General features: G+C 49.2%; 1 protein-coding gene across 1 annotated transcript in view; it reads left to right on the top strand.

Annotated features, from left to right (window-relative positions):
• Nucleotides 1–3,879: 3,879 nt before the first annotated feature.
• The window catches only part of PIK3C2G (phosphatidylinositol-4-phosphate 3-kinase catalytic subunit type 2 gamma), a 326,465-nt gene continuing 309,799 nt past the window's right edge, over nt 3,880–20,545 (top strand). Inside the window, exons 1-3 of the mRNA XM_063930092.1 lie at nt 3,880–4,194; nt 9,313–9,945; nt 19,725–19,807. Coding sequence (XP_063786162.1) covers nt 9,367–9,945; nt 19,725–19,807 — 662 coding nt within the window. The 5' untranslated portion in view covers nt 3,880–4,194; nt 9,313–9,366. The remainder of the gene's footprint in view (nt 4,195–9,312; nt 9,946–19,724; nt 19,808–20,545) is intronic.

Below are 20,545 nucleotides of genomic sequence, written 5' to 3'. Positions count from 1 at the left end.
ATCGTCCTCCTGTAGTAATGCCACCACACACCGTCCCCCTGTAGTAATGCCACCACTCACCCCGTCCCCCTTTAGTAATGCCACCACATACACCATCCTCCTGTAGTAATGCCACCGCACACTCCGTTCCCTTGTAGTAATGCCACCACACAGCGTCCTCCTGTAGTAATGCCACCACACACCGTCCTCCTGTAGTAATGCCACCACACCCCATCCTCCTGTAGTAATGCCACCACACACCGTCCTCCTGTAGTAATGCCACCATACCCCATCCTCCTGTAGTAATGCCACCACACACCGTCCCCCTGTAGTAATGCCACCACACACCCCGTCCCCCTTTAGAAATGCCACCACATACACCATCCTCCTGTAGTAATGCCACCACACACCGTCCTGCTGTAGTAATGCCACCACACACACACACCATCCTCCTGTAGTAATGCCACTACACATTGTCCCCCTGTAGTAATGCCACCACACACTGCCCCCTGTAGTAATGCCACCACACACACCGTCCCCCGTAGTAATGGCACCACACACTGTCTTCCTGTAGTAATGCCACCACACACCGTCCCCCTTTAGTAATGCCACCACACACACCATCCTCCTGTAGTAATGGCACCACACACACCGTCCCCCTGTAGTAATGGTACCACACACTGTCTTCCTGTAGTAATGCCACCACACACCGTCCCCCTTTAGTAATGCCACCACACACACCGTCCTCCTGTAGTAATGCCACCACACACAACATCCTCCTGTAGTAATGCCACCACACACTGTCTTCCTGTAGTAATGCCACCACACACCGTCCCCCTGTAGTAATGGCACCACACACTGTCTTCCTGTAGTAATGCCATCACACACTGCCCCCTGTAGTAATGCCACCACACACACCGTCCTCCTGTAGTAATGCCACCACACACACCGTCCCCCTGTAGTAAAGCCACCACATACCGTCCCCCTGTAGTAATGCCACCACACACACCGTCTACCTGTAGTAATGCCACCACACACACCGTCCCCCTGTAGTAAAGCCACCACATACCGTCCCCCTGTAGTAATGCCACCACACACACCGTCCCCCTGTAGTAATGCCACCACACACCGTTCTCCTGTAGTAATGCCACCACACACCGTCTCCCTGCAGTAATGCCACCACACACCGTCCCCCTGTAGTAATGCCACCACACACACACCGTCCCCCTGTAGTAATGCCACCACACACACACACTGTCCCCCTGTAGTAATGCCACCACACACACCGTCCCCCTGTAGTAATGCCACCACACACCGTCACCCTGTAGTAATGCCACCACACACACACTGTCCCCCTGTAGTAATGCCACCACACACACCGCCCTCCTGTAGTAATGCTACCACACACCGTCACCCTGTAGTAATGCCACCACACACACACCGTCCCCCTGTAGTACTGCCACCACACACAGTCCCCCTGTAGTAATGCCACCACACACACACCGTCCCCCTGTAGTAATGCCACCACACACTGTCCCCCTGTAGTAATGCCACCACACACACCGTCCCCCTGTAGTAATGCCACCACACACCGTCACCCTGTAGTAATGCCAACACACACCGTCCCCCTGTAGTAATGCCACCACACACCGTCCTCTGTAGTAATGCCAACACACACACCGTCCCCCTGTAGTAATGCCACCACATACACACCGTCCCCCTGTAGTAATGCCACACACACACACACACACACACACACACACACACACACACACACCGTCCCCCTGTAGTAATGCCACCACACCCTGTCCTCCTGTAGTAATGCCACCACACACACCTACCCCCTGTAGTAATGCCACCACACACCTACCCCCTGTAGTAATGCCCCACACACCGTCCTCCTGTAGTAATGCCACCACACACATCGTCCTCCTGTAGTAATGCCACCACACACCGTCCTCCTGTAGTAATGCCACCACACACCCCGTCCCCCTTTAGTAATGCCACCACATACACCATCCTCCTGTAGTAATGCCACCACACACCATCCTCCTGTTGTAATGCCACCGCACACACCGTTCCCTTGTAGTAATGCCACCACACACCGTCCTCCTGTAGTAATGCCACCACACACCGTCCCCCTGTAGTAATGCCACCACACCCCATCCTCCTGTAGTAATGCCACCACACACCGTCCTGCTGTAGTAATGCCACCACACCCCATCCCCCTGTAGTAATGCCACCACACACTCCGTCCCCCTGTAGTAATGCCACCACACACACACACACACACACACACACACACACACCGTCCTCCTGTAGCAATGCCACTACACATTGTCCCCCTGTAGTAATGCCACTACACACTGCCCCCTGTAGTAATGCCACCACACACTGCCCCCTGTAGTAATGCCACCACACACACGTCCGCCTGTACTAATGCCACCACACACTGTCTTCCTGTAGTAATGCCACCACACACCGTCCCCCTGTAGTAATGCCACCACACACACCGTCCTCCTGTAGTAATGCCACCACACACACCGTCCCCCTTTAGTAATGCCACTACACACACCGTCCCCCTGTAGTAATGGCACCACACACTGTCTTCCTGTAGTAATGCCACCACACACCGTCCCCCTTTAGTAATGCCACCACACACACCATCCTCCTGTAGTAATGGCACCACACACACCGTCCCCCTGTAGTAATGGTACCACACACTGTCTTCCTGTAGTAATGCCACCACACACACCGTCCCCCTGTAGTAATGCCACCACACACACAGTCCCCCTGTATTAATGCCAACACACACCACGTCCTCCTGTAGTAATGCCACCACACACACACACCGTCCTCCTGTAGTAATGCCACCACACACCGTCCCCCTGTAGTAATGCCACCACACACACTGTCCCCCTGTATTAATGCCACTACACACCACGTCCTCCTGTAGTAATGCCACCACACACACACCTTATACCTGCGGCCTTGTGCCTTATACCTGGGGCCTTGTGACTTATTCCTTATACCTGGGGCCTTGTGCCTTAATAACTGAAAGTGTGGGTCTTGTGTCCCTTCTGAGGAGATTGTGGTGGGAAACTAGTGTTTGGCGGAAAAACAGGCACTTGGTCGGAATTAGAGAGCTTTGCCAATGGACCTAATGCCCAAATTTATGACAGTGCCACTGCCTATGGGCCTAATTCCTGAAGCTAATCGTGCCCAATGGTCTGTAGTGTCCAAAGCCACAATGGTATAGGGAGGACTAAGGAAAGTTGACCAACCCCATGGCCTCCTACCAATTCCAGAGGGAAAGGGTTTGGTAGGGAGCTTTGTAGACCTCTTTTACATTCCACCACCTCTCCGGGCCTCAACTTCTCCACTGTTGTCTGATGACAGCCAGAGGCCTGAAGGCCCAGCCGCCATCTCTGAATTTTCTTCTGTTGCACTTGTTGTCTTCTGGTTTGAGGCCACCATCTTTTGGCCTTTTCTATAGCCCCTGGAACTCTTCTACCCGAGAGATAGCCACCGGGAGAGGACAGAGCTATGTGGGCAACACCATGTCCACTGGACAGGCACTATCAGGAACGTAGGGAGGGCACCAGGCAGGAACGCATCTAGCTGTGGGACCCTGTGGCCAGTGATGCTGCTGCAGTGCTACTTGGAATGTCCAAAAGATGCTCTGGGCACTTACCTTGCAGTAGGTAAACATGTTCTGCTGGTGGTAGACCCACCCCCTCGCATGACGTCACGTGTTTGGGGGCAGGGCCGACACAGGGCAGCACTATATCACTGCTGGCTCCACACTTACACAATGGTTCATCCTCTCAGTCACTAATGATTACCTTCCCTCAGCCAGAGATCCAGACTTCCAGCACTTCCTGGAGCGCAGGCCATACAGTACATGGAACAGGCTGCACCTGGCAGCAGATGTATGGACACATGGATTGTACTCAGTCATAATCTATGGCTGTGCTGAGTCCTAGGAGAGCGGTTCCAGCATAACCTGATTAACCCCCGGCACACCGGCGAGCTCAGTGATTACACAGTTCCAGGGATATCACCCAGCAATGAGTCACTAGGGACACAACCTGTTTTACTAGAATACAAAGTCTAAGCAGAAGGTGAATTATGGGAGGAATGCAGCATGCAACGATCTGTCGCTCAGGAGCCGCATCACGGCGTTCCATCTGCAATAAGTATCACCTCTGACTGGTAAGAGTCTTCCTAGACATGTCTGAGAGTTTCTGTACTCAGGTAACATGTGCACGAGAGCAATAATGCAGGTAACACATGCACCTGAGCAATAACACAGGTAACACATGCACGAGAGCAATAACGCAGGTAACACATGCACAAGAGCAATAACACAGGTAACACATGCACGAGGGCAATAACGCAGGTAACACATGCACCTGAGCAATAACGCAGGTAACACATGCACGAGAGCAATAACACAGGTAACACGTGCACGAGAGCAATAATGCAGGTAACACATGCACAAGAGCAATAACACAGGTAACACGTGCACGTGAGCAATAACGCAGGTAACACATGCACCTGAGCAATAACGCAGGTAACACATATACGAGAGCAATAACGCAGGTAACACATGCATGAGAGCAATAAAGCAGGTAACACATGCATGAGAGCAATAACGCAGGTAACACATGCATGAGAGCAATAACGCAGGTAACACATACACCTGAGCAATAACGCAGGTAACACATGCACGAGAGCAATAACACAGGTAACACATGCACGAGAGCAATAACGCAGGTAACACATGCACAAGAGCAATAACGCAGGTAACACATGCACAAGAGCAATAACGCAGGTAACACATGCACGAGAGCAATAACGCAGGTAACACACGCACCTGAGCAATAACGCAGGTAACATGTGCACGAGAGCAATAATGCAGGTAACACATGCAAAAGAGCAATAACACAGGTAACACGTGCACGTGAGCAATAATGCAGGTAACACATGCACGAGAGCAATAACGCAGGTAACACATGCACCTGAGCAATAACGCAGGTATCACATGCACCTGAGCAATAACGCAGGTAACACATGCACGAGAGCAATAACGCAGGTAACACATGCACGAGAGCAATAACGCAGGTAACACATACACCTGAGCAATAACGCAGGTAACACATGCACGAGAGCAATAACAGAGGTAACACATGCACGAGAGCAATAACACAGGTAACACATGCACGAGAGCAATAACGCAGGTAACACATGCACGAGAGCAATAACGCAGGTAACACATGCACGAGAGCAATAACGCAGGTAACACATGCACCTGAGCAATAACGCAGGTAACACATGCACCTGAGCAATAACGCAGGTAACACATACACGAGGGCAGTAACACAGGTAACACATATACCTGAGCAATAACGCAGGTAACACATACACCTGAGCAATAACGCAGGTAACACATGCACGAGAGCAATAACGCAGGTAACACATGCGCTAGAGCAATAATCCAGGTAACACATGCACAAGAGCAATAACGCAGGTAACACATGTACGAGAGAAATAACACAGGTAACACATGCACGAGAGCAATAACACAGGTAACACATGCACGAGAGCAATAACGCAGGTAACACGTGCACGAGAGCAATAACGCAGGTAATACATGCACGAGAGCAATAACACAGGTAACACATGCACAAGAGCAACAACGCAGGTAATACATGCACGAGAGCAATAACGCAGGTAACACATGAACGAGAGCAATAACGCAGGTAACACATGCACAAAAGCAATAATGCAGGTAACACCTGCACCTGAGCAATAACACAGGTAACACATGCACCTGAGCAATAACGCAGGTAACACATGCACCTGAGCAATAACGCAGGTAACACATGCACAAGAGCAATAACACAGGTAACACATGCACGAGGGCAATAACGCAGGTAAAACATGCACGAGAGCAATAACACAGGTAACACATGCACAAGAGCAATAACGCAGGTAACACATGCACCTGAGCAATAACGCGGGTAACACATGCACCTGAGCAATAACACAGGTAACACATGCACCTGAGCAATAACGCAGGTAACACATGCACGAGAGCAATAACATAGGTAACACATGCACCTGAGCAATAACACAGGTAACACATGCACCTGAGCAATAACGCAGGTAACACATGCACAAGAGCAACAACGCAGGTAATACATGCACGAGAGCAATAACGCAGGTAACACATGAACGAGAGCAATAACGCAGGTAACACATGCACAAAAGCAATAATGCAGGTAACACCTGCACCTGAGCAATAACACAGGTAACACATGCACCTGAGCAATAACGCAGGTAACACATGCACCTGAGCAATAACGCAGGTAACACATGCACAAGAGCAATAACACAGGTAACACATGCACGAGGGCAATAACGCAGGTAAAACATGCACGAGAGCAATAACGCAGGTAACACATGCACAAGAGCAATAACGCAGGTAACACATGCACAAGAGCAATAACGCAGGTAACACATGCACGAGAGCAATAACGCAGGTAACACATGCACGAGGGCAATAACATAGGTAACACATGCACCTGAGCAATAACGCAGGTAACACATGCACAAGGGCAATAACGCAGGTAATTGAGTAATGAAACAAGTAACACGTGCACCTGTTCTTATCAATGCAAGATAACGATAGCTGTAACTATAATTGGGGTTGGAACCTATTGTACCAGGTGCTGCTATTTACCTTTCTCTGTGTATACCATAGTAACATGCAGTGAAGTGCTACATTGTAACTATATGGTGTTACTGTATATCACTGACACTGTGCATCGTGTTACTGGTATACCCTATCTTACTGTATATCACCGACACTGTGCATCGTGTTACTGGTATACCCTATCTTACTGTATATCACTGACACTGTGCGTCGTGTTACTGGTATACCCTATCTTACTGTATATCACCGACACTGTGCATCGTGTTACTGGTATACCCTATCTTACTGTATATCACCGACACTGTGCATCGTGTTACTGGTATACCCTATCTTACTGTATATCACCGACACTGTGCGTCGTGTTACTGGTATACCCTATCTTACTGTATATCACCGACACTGTGCATCGTGTTACTGGTATACCCTATCTTACTGTATATCACCGACACTGTGCATTGTGTTACTGGTATACCCTATCTTACTGTATATCACTGACACTGCTGCATCGTGTCACTGAGAGAATGAGGGAGAGACATCGTGTCACTGAGAGAATGAGGGAGAGACATCGTGTCACTGAGAGAATGAGGGAGAGACATCGTGTCACTGAGAGAATGAGGGAGAGACATCGTGTCACAGAGAGAATGAGGGAGAGACATCGTGTCACAGAGAATGAGGGAGATACATCGTGTCACTGAGAGAATGATGGAGATACATCGTGTCACTGAGAGAATGAGGGAGAGACATCGTGTCACTGAGAGAATGAGGGAGATACATCGTGTCACTGAGAGAATGAGGGAGAGACAGCGTGTCACTGAGAGAATGAGGGAGAGACAGCGTGTCACTGAGAGAATGAGGGAGACACATCGTGTCACTGAGAGAATAAGGGAGATACATCGTGTCACTGAGAGAATGAGGGAGAGACATCGTGTCACTGAGAGAATGAGGGAGATACATCGTGTCACTGAGAGAATGAGGGAGATACATCGTGTCACTGAGAGAATGAGGGAGAGACATCGTGTCACTGAGAGAATGAGGGAGAGACATCGTGTCACTAAGAGAATGATGGAGATACATCGTGTCACTGAGAGAATGAGGGAGAGACATCGTGTCACTGAGAGAATGAGGGAGAGACAGCGTGTCACTGAGAGAATGAGGGAGAGACAGCGTGTCACTGAGAGAATGAGGGAGAGACATTGTGTCACTGAGAGAATGAGGGAGAGACATCGTGTCACTGAGAGAATGATGGAGATACATCGTGTCACTGAGAGAATGAGGGAGAGACATCGTGTCACTGAGAGAATGAGGGAGAGACAGCGTGTCACTGAGAGAATGAGGGAGAGACATCGTGTCACAGAGAATGAGGGAGACACATCGTGTCACTGAGAGAATGAGGGAGATACATCGTGTCACTGAGAGAATGATGGAGATACATCGTGTCACTGAGAGAATGAGGGAGAGACATCGTGTCACTGAGAGAATGAGGGAGATACATCGTGTCACTGAGAGAATGAGGGAGAGACATCGTGTCACTGAGAGAATGAGGGAGATACATCGTGTCACTGAGAGAATGAGATATTCCCACTTTTCGTAAATTGGGGTGATACTTATTTTTTCCTTCCGGTATGTTTTAAGGATATAAATAATTTGGTAAATAGGCCCCATAGAATGCTGAATCCGGCAGTGTCGCAGATATGCGACGTCCCCTCAGTGTCGGGGCTGATACGTTTCCATTGTGTATTTCTATATTCCGCATTTTGCAGACGTTGTAGTCTATACGTTGAGCTGGAGTAATGATTTATTCCGGAGAGAGGAATTGTGCCGGAACAGAGAAAATTCCACTAGAGAAATGCGCTAAATTGTGCGCCAAATATTATATGAGATGAATAGTATATTGTATTCTATGTAAGATTTCCGAACCCTCCGCTCCTCTGTAGCGCTGTGACATCACCCTCCGCTCCTCTGTAGCGCTGTGACATCACCCTCCGCTCCTCTGTAGCACTGTGACATCACCCTCCGCTCCTCTGTAGCGATGTGACATCACCCTCCGCTCCTCTGTAGCGATGTGACATCACCCTCCCCTCCTCTGTAGCGCTGTGACATCACCCTCCGCTCCTCTGTAGCGCTGTGACATCACCCTCCGCTCCTCTGTAGCGCTGTGACATCACCCTCCGCTCCTCTGTAGCGCTGTGACATCACCCTCCGCTCCTCTGTAGCACTGTGACATCACCCTCCGCTCCTCTGTAGAGCTGTGACATCACCCTCCGCTCCTCTGTAGCGCTGTGACATCACCCTCCGCTCCTCTGTAGAGCTTTGACATCACCCTCCGCTCCTCTGTAGCGCTGTGACATCACCCTCCGCTCCTCTGTAGTGTTGTGACATCACCCTCCGCTCCTCTGTAGAGCTGTGACATCACCCTCTCCTCCTCTGTAGCGCTGTGACATCACCCTCCTCTCCTCTGTAGCGCTGTGACATCACCCTCCGCTCCTCTGTAGCGCTGTGACATCACCCTCCGCTCCTCTGTAGCGCTGTGACATCACCTCTCCATTACATAACTGTAGTAATACTGAGACACTGAATAAAGCAGTAACATTATCCTATTTATTTATACACAGATTCTGGCTCATTAATGAGGTCACAGAAGATTTGGCGCAGAAGTTGCTTTAAACATGGAACCTGGTTTCAATATTGGGTTTATGGACCATGTGACGAATCCTAATTCCAGTGAACAATTCCCGCAATCCTCTTCTTCCTTCACCCACCCCGGGGCAGGTCACAGGGCAGAGGATCCCTGCGTTGGTGGCTATGACTCCTCGCCTCTGGGACAGGACAGCGCAGTGCCAGACAGGAGTAATGTACAAACCTTGTGCGTTCCATATGGATTTATAACCAACAACTGGATTGAGGAACAGCAATCGTGGTTCCCGTTAGCCCCAGAAGAGGAGACCACTGACCCAACGATTGCTCCAGAATTACCAAATCCACCAAACTTTGTCGGCTTCAGGATTGGGTTTGAGAGCTATGGGGGGGTGAATTACAGTGACCCTAGTGTCCATTACCACCATATTGATCATCAGCGGTGTATTGCTCCTCCACATGTCAGCACATGGACCCCAGCCAGGAGACACACGGTGACTGAGGACACTTGGCCGGGGTATGAGAATAAGTCTTCTGAAGATAGAAGCCATATTAGAAGGGCGTCATTGTATGATGTTCATGGGCACTCACCGCAGTATCCGAAGCCAACGGTAAGTTGTGTCCTTAGTACCGACTCATTCATTATGACCTTTGGTTATTTGTGTACATTCCAGTCAGACTTTTCCTGTGGTTTAGCAGTAAGTATAATGCTGTATGCTGTGGTTACTTGGACAGGAATGTACACGTTATTTCAGCCATTATGTACACAATCAGGAGATAGTCGGGACTCTGCCGGAGGCACTAGGTCAACATGGTTAAAATGCAAGTGAGAGTACTTTAACGGTGTCGGCGGTGTCAGCGTTCAGATGCTGGTAGGAAATGTGCAGGAAATGAAAGGAAACGTCTAATTGGAGACTGCAGCATATTGTACCTTCACCTACACAATTACCTGTAGGACAGTTTACCCATTACATACTGTACTTACTGACAATTCATTAAAGAACAGGGAACGGGGTACAGGAAAAAGAGAGGGGGTGAGGGAGCACAAGAGGGCCTGGTGACCCCAAACATAAACTACAACAGCAAAGATAAAACTAGAAAACATTCAAAATGAGATACTATTCCTGATAGCTACATACATGGTGCTTACAGTCAGCGACTCCTCCGGGGCTTCAGTACGGTTAACAGGGAAAGAGGAGGAGCCCAGGAGTGAAGGTGCAATGGAGGTCTGCCTCCCATTGCTCAGGAGTGAAGGTACGATGGAGGTCTGCCTCCCATTGCCCAGGAGTGAAGGTATGATGGAGGTCTGCCTCCCATTGCCCAGGAGTGAAGGTGCGATGGAGGTCTGCCTCCCATTGCCCAGGAGTGAAGGTATGATGGAAGTCTGCCTCCCATTGCCCAGGAGTGAAGGTATGATGGAAGTCTGCCTCCCATTGACCAGGAGTGAAGGTACGATGGAAGTCTGCCTCCCATTGACCAGGAGTGAAGGTACGATGGAGGTCTGCCTCCCATTGACCAGGAGTGAAGGTACGATGGAGGTCTGCCTCCCATTGACCAGGAGTGAATGTGCGATGGAGGTCTGCCTCCCATTGCCAAGGAGTAAAGGTGCGATGGAGGTCTGCCTCCCATTGACCAGGAGTGAAGGTACGATGGAGGTCTGCCTCCCATTGCTCAGGAGTGAAGGTACGATGGAGGTCTGCCTCCCATTGCCCAGCAGTGAAGGTGCGATGGAGGTCTGCCTCCCATTGACCAGCATTGAAGGCGTGATGGAGGTTTATCTCCCATTGCCCAGGAGTGATGGTATGATGGAGGTCTACCTCCCACTGTCCAGGAATGAAGGTACGATGGCGGTCTGCTTTCCATTGCTCATAAGTGAAGGTACAATTAGTTCTGCCTCCTATTGCCCAGGAGTGAAGGTACCATGATGGTCCGCCTCCCATTGACAAGGAGTGAAGGAGCGATAGAGGTCTGCCTCCCATTGCCAAGGAGTGAAGGTGCAATGGAGGTCTGCTTCCCATTGACCGGGAGTGAAGGAATGATGGAGGTCCGCCTCCTATTGCCCAGCATTAAATGCACGATGAAGGTCTGCCTCACATTGCCCAGGAGTGAAGGTACGATGGAGGTCTGCCTCCCATTGACCAGGAGTGAAGGTGCGATGGAGGTCTGCCTCCCATTGCCCACGAGTGAAGGTACGATGGAGGTCTGCCTCCCATTGCCCACGAGTGAAGGTACGATGGAGGTCTGCCTCCCATTGACCAGGAGTGAAGATGCAATGGAGGTCTGCCTCCCACTGACCAGGAGTGAAGGTACGATAGAGGCCTGCCTCCCATTGCCCAGAAGTGAAGGTGCGATGGAGATCTGCCTCCCATTGCCCAGGAGTGAAGGTGCGATGGAGGTCTGCTTCCCATTGCCCAGGAGTGAAGGTGCGATGGAGGTCTGCATCCCATTGCCCAGGAGTGAAGGTGCGATGGAGGTCTGCCTCCCATTGCCCAGGAGTGAAGGTACGATGGAGGTCTGCCTCCCATTGCCCAGGAATGAAGGTGCGATGGAGGTCTGCCTCCCATTGCCCAGGAGTGAAGGTACGATAGAGGTCTGCCTCCCATTGCCCAGGAGTGAAGGTACGATGGAGGTCTGCCTCCCATTGCCCAGGAGTGAAGGTACGATGGAGGTCTGCCTCCCATTGCCCAGGAGTGAAGGTACGATGGAGGTCTGCCCCCCATTGCCCAGGAGTGAAGGTACGATGGAGGTCTGCCTCCCATTGCCCAGGAGTGAAGGTACGATGGAGGTCTGCCTCCCATTGCCCAGGAGTGAAGGTGCGATGGAGGTCTGCCTCCCATTGCCCAGGAGTGAAGGTGCGATGGAGGTCTGCCCAGGAGTGAAGGTGCGATGAAGGTCTGCCTCCCATTGCCCAGGAGTGAAGGTGCGATGGAGGTCTGCCTCCCATTGACCAGGAGTGAAGGTACGATGGAGGTCTGCCTCCCATTGACCAGGAGTGAAGGTGCGATGGAGGTCTGCCTCCCATTGACCAGGAGTGAAGGTTTGATGGAGGTCTGCCTCCCATTGCCCAGGAGTGAAGGTAGGATGGAGGTCTGTCTCCCATTGAAGCTGGTAACAGATGTGCAGGTGACAACTGGCTGTAAAGAAAGATACCAGAATGTAATTACCTCTGGATTTACAATTAGTTATCCTACCCAGAAGCGATGCAGGCCGGAGACTCAGAACATTAGCATCTTACATGCCTCCCTCAACCAATCTGTGATTTCAAGGTATCTACAGTATATCATTAGGCCACAGGGAGACCTGAAGTTGAACAAAGGGTATCAGCAGCTGAGTGTCCATATCAGAAAGAAGAAATATCCCTGATCCACCAGGTGGAGAGATTCATATCAGGTATTAGACAACTAAGAGCCTGTAAGATACATTTGTCGTAGGTAGCGACCAATCAGCACTAGACTAAATCTTTTCACCTCACCCCCACAGAGCCTCAGAAATCGCAGTAAGATGCGATGTGAGATACAGTGAGCTATGCTGGGGTCCACATAACCTCTGTATGGGAAGCTCTGATACTATAGACCAGTTTTTTTCAACCAATACGCCGTGGCACACTAGTGTGCCCTGAGCAGTCTCCAGGTGTGCCGCCATGGAAGCAGAGCCAGGCCCGTCAGTGTTTTGCCGCTACTGAGGCCCTGGAATGATCAATACTGGTGGGTTTAGTGGTTGCAGAGCCATATCTAATTTTGGGTCCGGGCAGTGTTGGGCTCTTCTGGCTTTCTCAGATGTGGCTGAGGCGTTACCTATGGAGAAGCTGCGACATGACATCCTAGGACATGCAACTGCACCATGCATCACCATTATATCTGAGTGTGCCTTGGCAATATTTAGATCTTGTTCAGTGTGCCGCGAGCTGTAAAAGGTTGAAAATCTCTGCTATAGACCTTTCTAAATCCACCCAGGGTATATAGAACAGCTTTCATATATGTCCCCCAATGTAGTCCAATATTTTGAAATGAAAGTGTTTTTAATACGGTGATCGATTGATCCTGTATTACAAAAAAGTGGCATCACTTACCCACAGTTATAGCACTCAGTTATACACAGTTATATAGTGATATAGTTCATCAGTTATTTGGTTGCAGAGTTGTATAATGATATACAGTACTGTAGTTAATCAGTTATATAGATGTATAGTTGCAGAGTTGTATAATGATATCATATACAGTACTGTAGTTAATCAGTTATATAGATGTATAGTTGCAGAGTTATATAATGATATACAGTACTGTAGTTAATCAGTTATATAGATGTATAGTTGCAGAGTTATATAATGATATACAGTACTGTAGTTAATCAGTTATATAGATGTATAGTTGCAGAGTTATATAATGATATACAGTACTGTAGTTAATCAGTTATATAGATGTATAGTTGCAGAGTTATATAATGATATACAGTACTGTAGTTAATCAGTTATATAGATGTATAGTTGCAGAGTTATATAATGATATACAGTACTGTAGTTAATCAGTTATATAGATGTACAGTTGCAGAGTTATATAATGATATACAGTACTGTAGTTAATCAGTTATATAGATGTACAGTTGCAGAGTTATATAATGATATACAGTACTGTAGTTAATCAGTTATATAGCTGTATAGTTGCAGAGTTATATAATGATATACAGTACTGTAGTTAATCAGTTATATAGATGTATAGTTGCAGAGTTATATAATGATATACAGTACTGTAGTTAATCAGTTATATAGATGTATAGTTGCAGAGTTATATAATGATATACAGTACTGTAGTTAATCAGTTATATAGATGTATAGTTGCAGAGTTGTATAATGATATACAGTACTGTAGTTAATCAGTTATATAGATGTATAGTTGCAGAGTTATATAATGATATACAGTACTGTAGTTAATCAGTTATATAGATGTATAGTTGCAGAGTTATATAATGATATACAGTACTGTAGTTAATCAGTTATATAGATGTACAGTTGCAGAGTTATATAGTTATATTATACCAGCTCTTCCACCCGCTCTTCACACAGCAGTTTCTGATTGTCACGGTTGTAAATATAAATGAGTGTTAGTAATTTGGTAAATCTATAGAGATGTGAATGTGAGACGTGTTAATGTAAGTAAATATGAATCCATGGTTCTTGGCGTTACCCGAGGAGCACCCGCAGCAGATACGGTAAAAAGTGACAGGAACATTTTTGTGGTTTATTAAATTCTACACACTGGCGGTGTGATCCACATTGTGATCCGATTGTCCGTTTGGGTGTTATCGTTCACGTTACGCAAGCCACACATCGGTAATGACGTCATTATGTCATCCCCCTGTTCATCCCCTTAGGGGAGGTTTATTAATATTCTAATTACGTAGTTATCCTGTTTCCCATCTGAAGAATCCCTGTTACATTTCATCTTCATAGAAACATAGAATATGACGGCAGATAAGAACCACTTGGCCCATCTAGTCTGCCCCTTTTTTTTTTATTCTTTAGGCAATCTCAACCCTTTTTGAACCTTAATTCTTTGTAAGGATATTCATATGCCTATCCCAGCATGTTTACATTGCTCTACAGTCTTAGCCTCTACCACCTCTGATGGGAGACTATTCCACTTATCCACTCCCTGACATATCGGGAAGTAAGAGACTTGGGGCCTAATTCAAGGTTGAGTGCAAAAGCAAAATCTTTCTTTAACGGGCAAAACCATGTGCACTGCAGGTGGGTCAGATGTAACATATGCAGAGAGAGTTAAATTTGGGTGGGTTATATTGTTTCTGTGCAGGGTAAATACTGGCTGCTTTATTTCTACACTGCAATTCAGATTTCAGTTTGAACACTCCACCCAAATCTAACTCTCTCTGCACATGTTACATCTGCCCCCCCCCCCCTGCAGTGCACATGTTACATCTAGCCAGATGTTCTCCAGAGTGACACACACACAGCTAGCCAGACGTTATCCCGAGTGACACACACACAGCTAGCCAGACGTTATCCGGAGTGACGCACACACAGCTAGCCAGACGTTATCCGGAGTGACGCACACACAGCTAGCCAGACGTTATCCGGAGTGACGCACACACAGCTAGCCAGACTTTAGCCAGAGTGACGCAGACACAGCTAGCAAGATGTTAGCTGGAGTGACGCACACACAGCTAGCCAGATGTTATCCAGAGTGACACAGATAGCCAGACGTTAGCCGGAGTGACGCACACACAGCTAGCCAGACGTTAGCCGGAGTGACGCACACACAGCTAGCCAGACATTAGCCGGAGTGACGTAGACACAGCTAGCCAGATGTTGGCCGGAGTGACACACACAGCTAGCCAGACATTAGCCGGAGTGACGCGCACGCAGCTAGCCAGACTATAGTTGGAGTGACACGCACACAGCTAGCCAGACGTTATCCGTAGTGACGCACACACAGCTAGCCAGACATTAGCCGGAGTGACACGCACACAGCTAGCCAGACATTAGCCGGAGTGACACACACAAGCTAGCCAGACATTAGCCGGAGTGACACACACACAGCTAGCCAGACATTATCCGGAGTGACACACACACAGCTAGCCAGACATTATCCGGAGTGACACACACACAGCTAGCCAGACATTATCCGGAGTGACACACACACAGCTAGCCAGACGTTATCCGGAGTGACACACACACAGCTAGCCAGACGTTAGCCGGAGTGACGCACACACAGCTAGCCAGATGTTCTCCAGAGTGACGTACACACAGCTAGCTGGAGTGATGCAGACACAGCTAGCCAGATGTTGGCCGGAGTGAGACACACACAGCTAGCCAGACATTAGCCGGAGTGACGCGCACGCAGCTAGCCAGACTATAGTTGGAGTCACACGCACACAGCTAGCCAGACTATAGTTGGAGTGACACGCACACAGCTAGCCAGACATTAGCCGGAGTGACACGCACACAACTAGCCAGACATTAGCCGGAGTGACACGCACACAGCTAGACAGACTTTATCCGGAGTGACGCACACACACAGCTAGCCAGACGTAATCTGGAGTGACGCACACACAGCTAGCCAGACGTTATCCGGAATGACGCACACACAGCTAGCCAGACGTTATCCGGAATGACGCACACACAGCTAGCCAGACATTAGCCGGAGTGACACGCACACAGCTAGCCAGACGTTATCCGGAGTGACACACACACAGCTAGCCAGACATTAGCCGGAGTGACGCACACACAGCTAGCCAGACGTTATCCGGAGTGACGCAGACACAGCTAGCCAGACGTTGGCCGGAGCGACACACACACAGCTAGCCAGACGTTAGCCGGAGTGACGCACACACAGCTAGCCAGACATTAGCCGGAGTGACACACACACACAGCTAGCCAGACTTTAGCCAGAGTGACGCTCACACACAGCTAGCCAGACATTAGCCAGAGTGACGCAGACACAGCTAGCCAGACGTTAGCCGGAGTGACGCACACACAGCTAGCCAGACATTAGCCGGAGTGACACACACACAGCTAGCCAGACATTATCCGGAGTGACACACACACAGCTAGCCAGACGTTATCCGGAGTGACACACACACAGCTAGCCAGACGTTATCCGGAGTGACGCACACACAGCTAGCCAGACGTTATCCGGAGTGACGCACACACACAGCTAGCCAGACGTTATCCGGAGTGACACACACACAGCTAGCCAGACGTTATCCGGAGTGACACACACACAGCTAGCCAGACGTTATCCGGAGTGACACACACACAGCTAGCCACGCGTTATCCTGAGTGACGCACACACAACTAGCCAGACGTTATCCGGAGTGACGCACACACAGCTAGCCAGACGTTATCCGGAGTGACGCACACACAGCTAGCCAGACGTTATCCGGAGTGACGCACACACAGCTAGCCAGATGTTATCCTGAGTGATGCAGTTATCCGGAGTGACGCACACACAGCTAGCCAGACGTTATCCGGAGTGACGCACACACAGCTAGCCAGACGTTATCCAGTATAGTAGTAATTAATCCAAGGGAAATTATACACAGTATTCATCAAGAAATGGCTTCAATCGGAGGAGGCCAAACAGGAAACAGCGCCCAAGAAGATCTCGTCAGAGTAATAACCCGGTCATCATCCTGCAGCCCTAGGCCACTTAGGGGCCCAGATTACTGTAATCAGTCCTTACATTTTGTTATTTAAATAAAAGGGTCAATGAGGCCCAAACAAGTACCGTGACTAGGCCTCACGGGGTCTACTCTGCAAAGTGGAGAACAATGGCCCTCATTCCGAGTTGTTCGCTCGGTATTTTTCATCGCATCGCAGTGAAAATCCGCTTAGTACGCATGCGCAATGTTCGCACTGCGACTGCGCCAAGTAACTTTACTATGAAGAAAGTATTTTTACTCACGGCTTTTTCTTCGCTCCGGCGATCGTAATGTGATTGACAGGAAATGGGTGTTACTGGGCGGAAACACGGCGTTTCAGGGGCGTGTGGCTGAAAACGCTACCGTTTCCGGAAAAAACGCAGGAGTGGCCGGAGAAACGGTGGGAGTGCCTGGGCGAACGCTGGGTGTGTTTGTGACGTCAACCAGGAACGACAAGCACTGAAATGATCGCACAGGCAGAGTAAGTCTGGAGCTACTCAGAAACTGCTAAGTAGTTAGTAATCGCATTATTGCGAATACATCGGTCGCAATTTTAAGAAGCTAAGATTCACTCCCAGTAGGCGGCGGCTTAGCGTGTGTAACTCTGCTAAATTCGCCTTGCGACCGATCAACTCGGAATGAGGGCCAATGTTTTAGATGCAATAGTGACCTCTAGTGGCCTGAGGTGAGACTGTCAGACTCTCTTCATGAAGTCATAGAGGAGGTGAAGAGGAGGAGGCCGATTATCAGCACAATCCTACAACATGTAACATGCCTCCTAAAAGACCAAAGTCACTCTTACTCTATGTTTTATATATTTGTTTGCCTATAACCGGCCAGTTCAGCTTATATGAATGCTACTGTCGCTCATCCCTGGAACCTCAAACTTGCAGGTCTCAGTTTGTGCTTCCAATTTGAAGTTTGCAATGTGTAGTTCTACGCCGCTAAAGGAAAATAATGGTGGTCATTCCGAGTTGATCGCTCGCTAGCTGTTTTTAGCAGCGCCGTCGCCCACTGGGAGTGTATCTTAGCTTAGCAGAAGTGCGAACGAAAGGATCGCAGATCGGCTACAAAATTATTTTGTGCAGTTTCAGAGTAGCTCCAGACCTACTCAGCGCTTGCGATCGCTTCAGACCATTCAGTTCCGGATTTGACTCACAAACACGCCCTGCGTTCGCCCAGCTACGCCTGCGTTTTTCCTGGCACGCCTGCGTTTTTCCGGACACTCCCTGAAAACGGTCAGTTGACATCCAGAAACGCCCACTTCATGTCAATCACTCTGCGGCCAGCAGTGTGACTGAAATGCATCGCTAAACCCTGTGTGAAACTACATCGTTCGTGGTTATAGTACATCGCGCGTGTGCATTGCGCCGCGTACGCATGTGCAGAAGTGCCGTTTTTTAGCCTCATCGCTGCACAGCGAACGAATGCAGCTAGCGATCAACTCGGAATGACCCCCAATATTCTGCCAATTAAAATGGCTGCAGTATATAGTACGGGGGAAAAAATGAATTCAAGTTTCTTAACACAAAAAGCAAACATTACTGCGTTCTGGCTTTAAGTTTATGGTTCTCATGGAAAAACTGTACTAAACAACCATGAGTCTCAGGTTCGCAGAGCGCATGCACTTAGTTATTTTACACAAAAGTTAGGTATTTTACTCACGGCCTAACAAAGCTTTTTCATCGTTCTGGTGATCGTAGTGTGACTGACAGGAAGTGGGTGTTTCTGGGCGGAAACTGTCCGTTTTATGGGAGTGTGCGGAAAAACGCAGGCGTTCGAGTTGCAAAACGCAGGAGTGGCTGGAGAAACGGGGGAGTGGTTAGGCAAACGCTGGGTGTGTTTGTGACGTCAAACCAGGAACGAAAAGGGCTGAGCTGGTCGCAATGGCTGAGTAAGTCTGGAGCTACTCAGAAACTGCTAAGAAATTTCTATTCGCAATTCTGCTAATCTTTCGTTCGCACTTCTGCTAAGATACACTCCCAGAGGGCGGCGGCTTAGCGTGTGCAATGCTGCTAAAAGCAGCTAGCGAGCGAACAACTCGGAATCACCCCCATGGTCTCATCTGATGGACTTTGTCTAGCTGTTCCCAGCAAAGTACTATTATATACAGTATAGCAGTCACTAGGGGGCAGCACTGCCTGTATATGGGGTATGTCAGGACACTGTCATGGGTTACTAATTATGAACATATAATATGTACTATAATGTGTAGACCATTTCTCTTCCTCAGACAACTGACTGGAAAATTAAACTACTGGAGACATCACTGGGCAGAGAAACGTCATTCCCTGATTTCTGCAAGGCAGTAAAACTGTAAGTGCTTTAATACTCCTATATTACTACCACCACATTACCAGGGCCGGTTCTACACTTTGTGGAGCCCAGCGCGAAAGTTTCCACTGGTGCCCCTCCCCAGGGGTAAAAGGGGCGTGGCTTCATAGGGGAGGGGAGGGGCCACAGTTATGCCCCCAGTAGTTGTGCCCCCAGTAGCTGTGCCCCCAGTAGATTTGCCCCAAGTATTTGTGCCCCCAGTTGATTTGCCCCCAGTTGATTTGCCCACTGTAGCTATGACCGCAGTAGACTTGCCCCAGTAGTTGTGCCCCCTATAGCTATGCCCCCAGTAGACTTGCCCCTTTAGTTGTGCCCCCTGTCGCTGTGCCCCCAGTAGTTGTGCACCCTGTTGCTGTGCCCCCAGTAGTTGTGCCCCCTAGTAGCCACTTACAAACACACACACACACACACACACACACACAAAAACCAATACTTACCACTGCCCCGCTCCTGCTTCCCGACCGCTGCTGCTGCTGCTCTGTCTGGCCGCCCGCGGCTCCTCTCTATGGGAGAGCAGTCATGACGTCTCTTCCATAGCAGCGCTGCACAGACACTAGAGGTCAATAATGACCTCCAGCGTCTGACAGGAGTGCCGGCTGCAGCGGACGCCCACACAGCCCACAGCATCTGCTTCAGCCGGGGAGCGGGGTGTGGGTAGGCGATGGGCACCTGCGGGGTGACTACGGCCGCGCATCCAGGCCGCAGCACCCCGGGCGCAGG

Source organism: Pseudophryne corroboree, chromosome 6, assembly GCF_028390025.1.
Source record: "Pseudophryne corroboree isolate aPseCor3 chromosome 6, aPseCor3.hap2, whole genome shotgun sequence".
Classification (NCBI taxonomy): Eukaryota; Metazoa; Chordata; class Amphibia; order Anura; family Myobatrachidae; genus Pseudophryne; species Pseudophryne corroboree.
The sequence above is the reverse complement of the archived record's forward strand: the minus strand, read 5'-3'. Positions and strand labels throughout refer to the sequence as shown.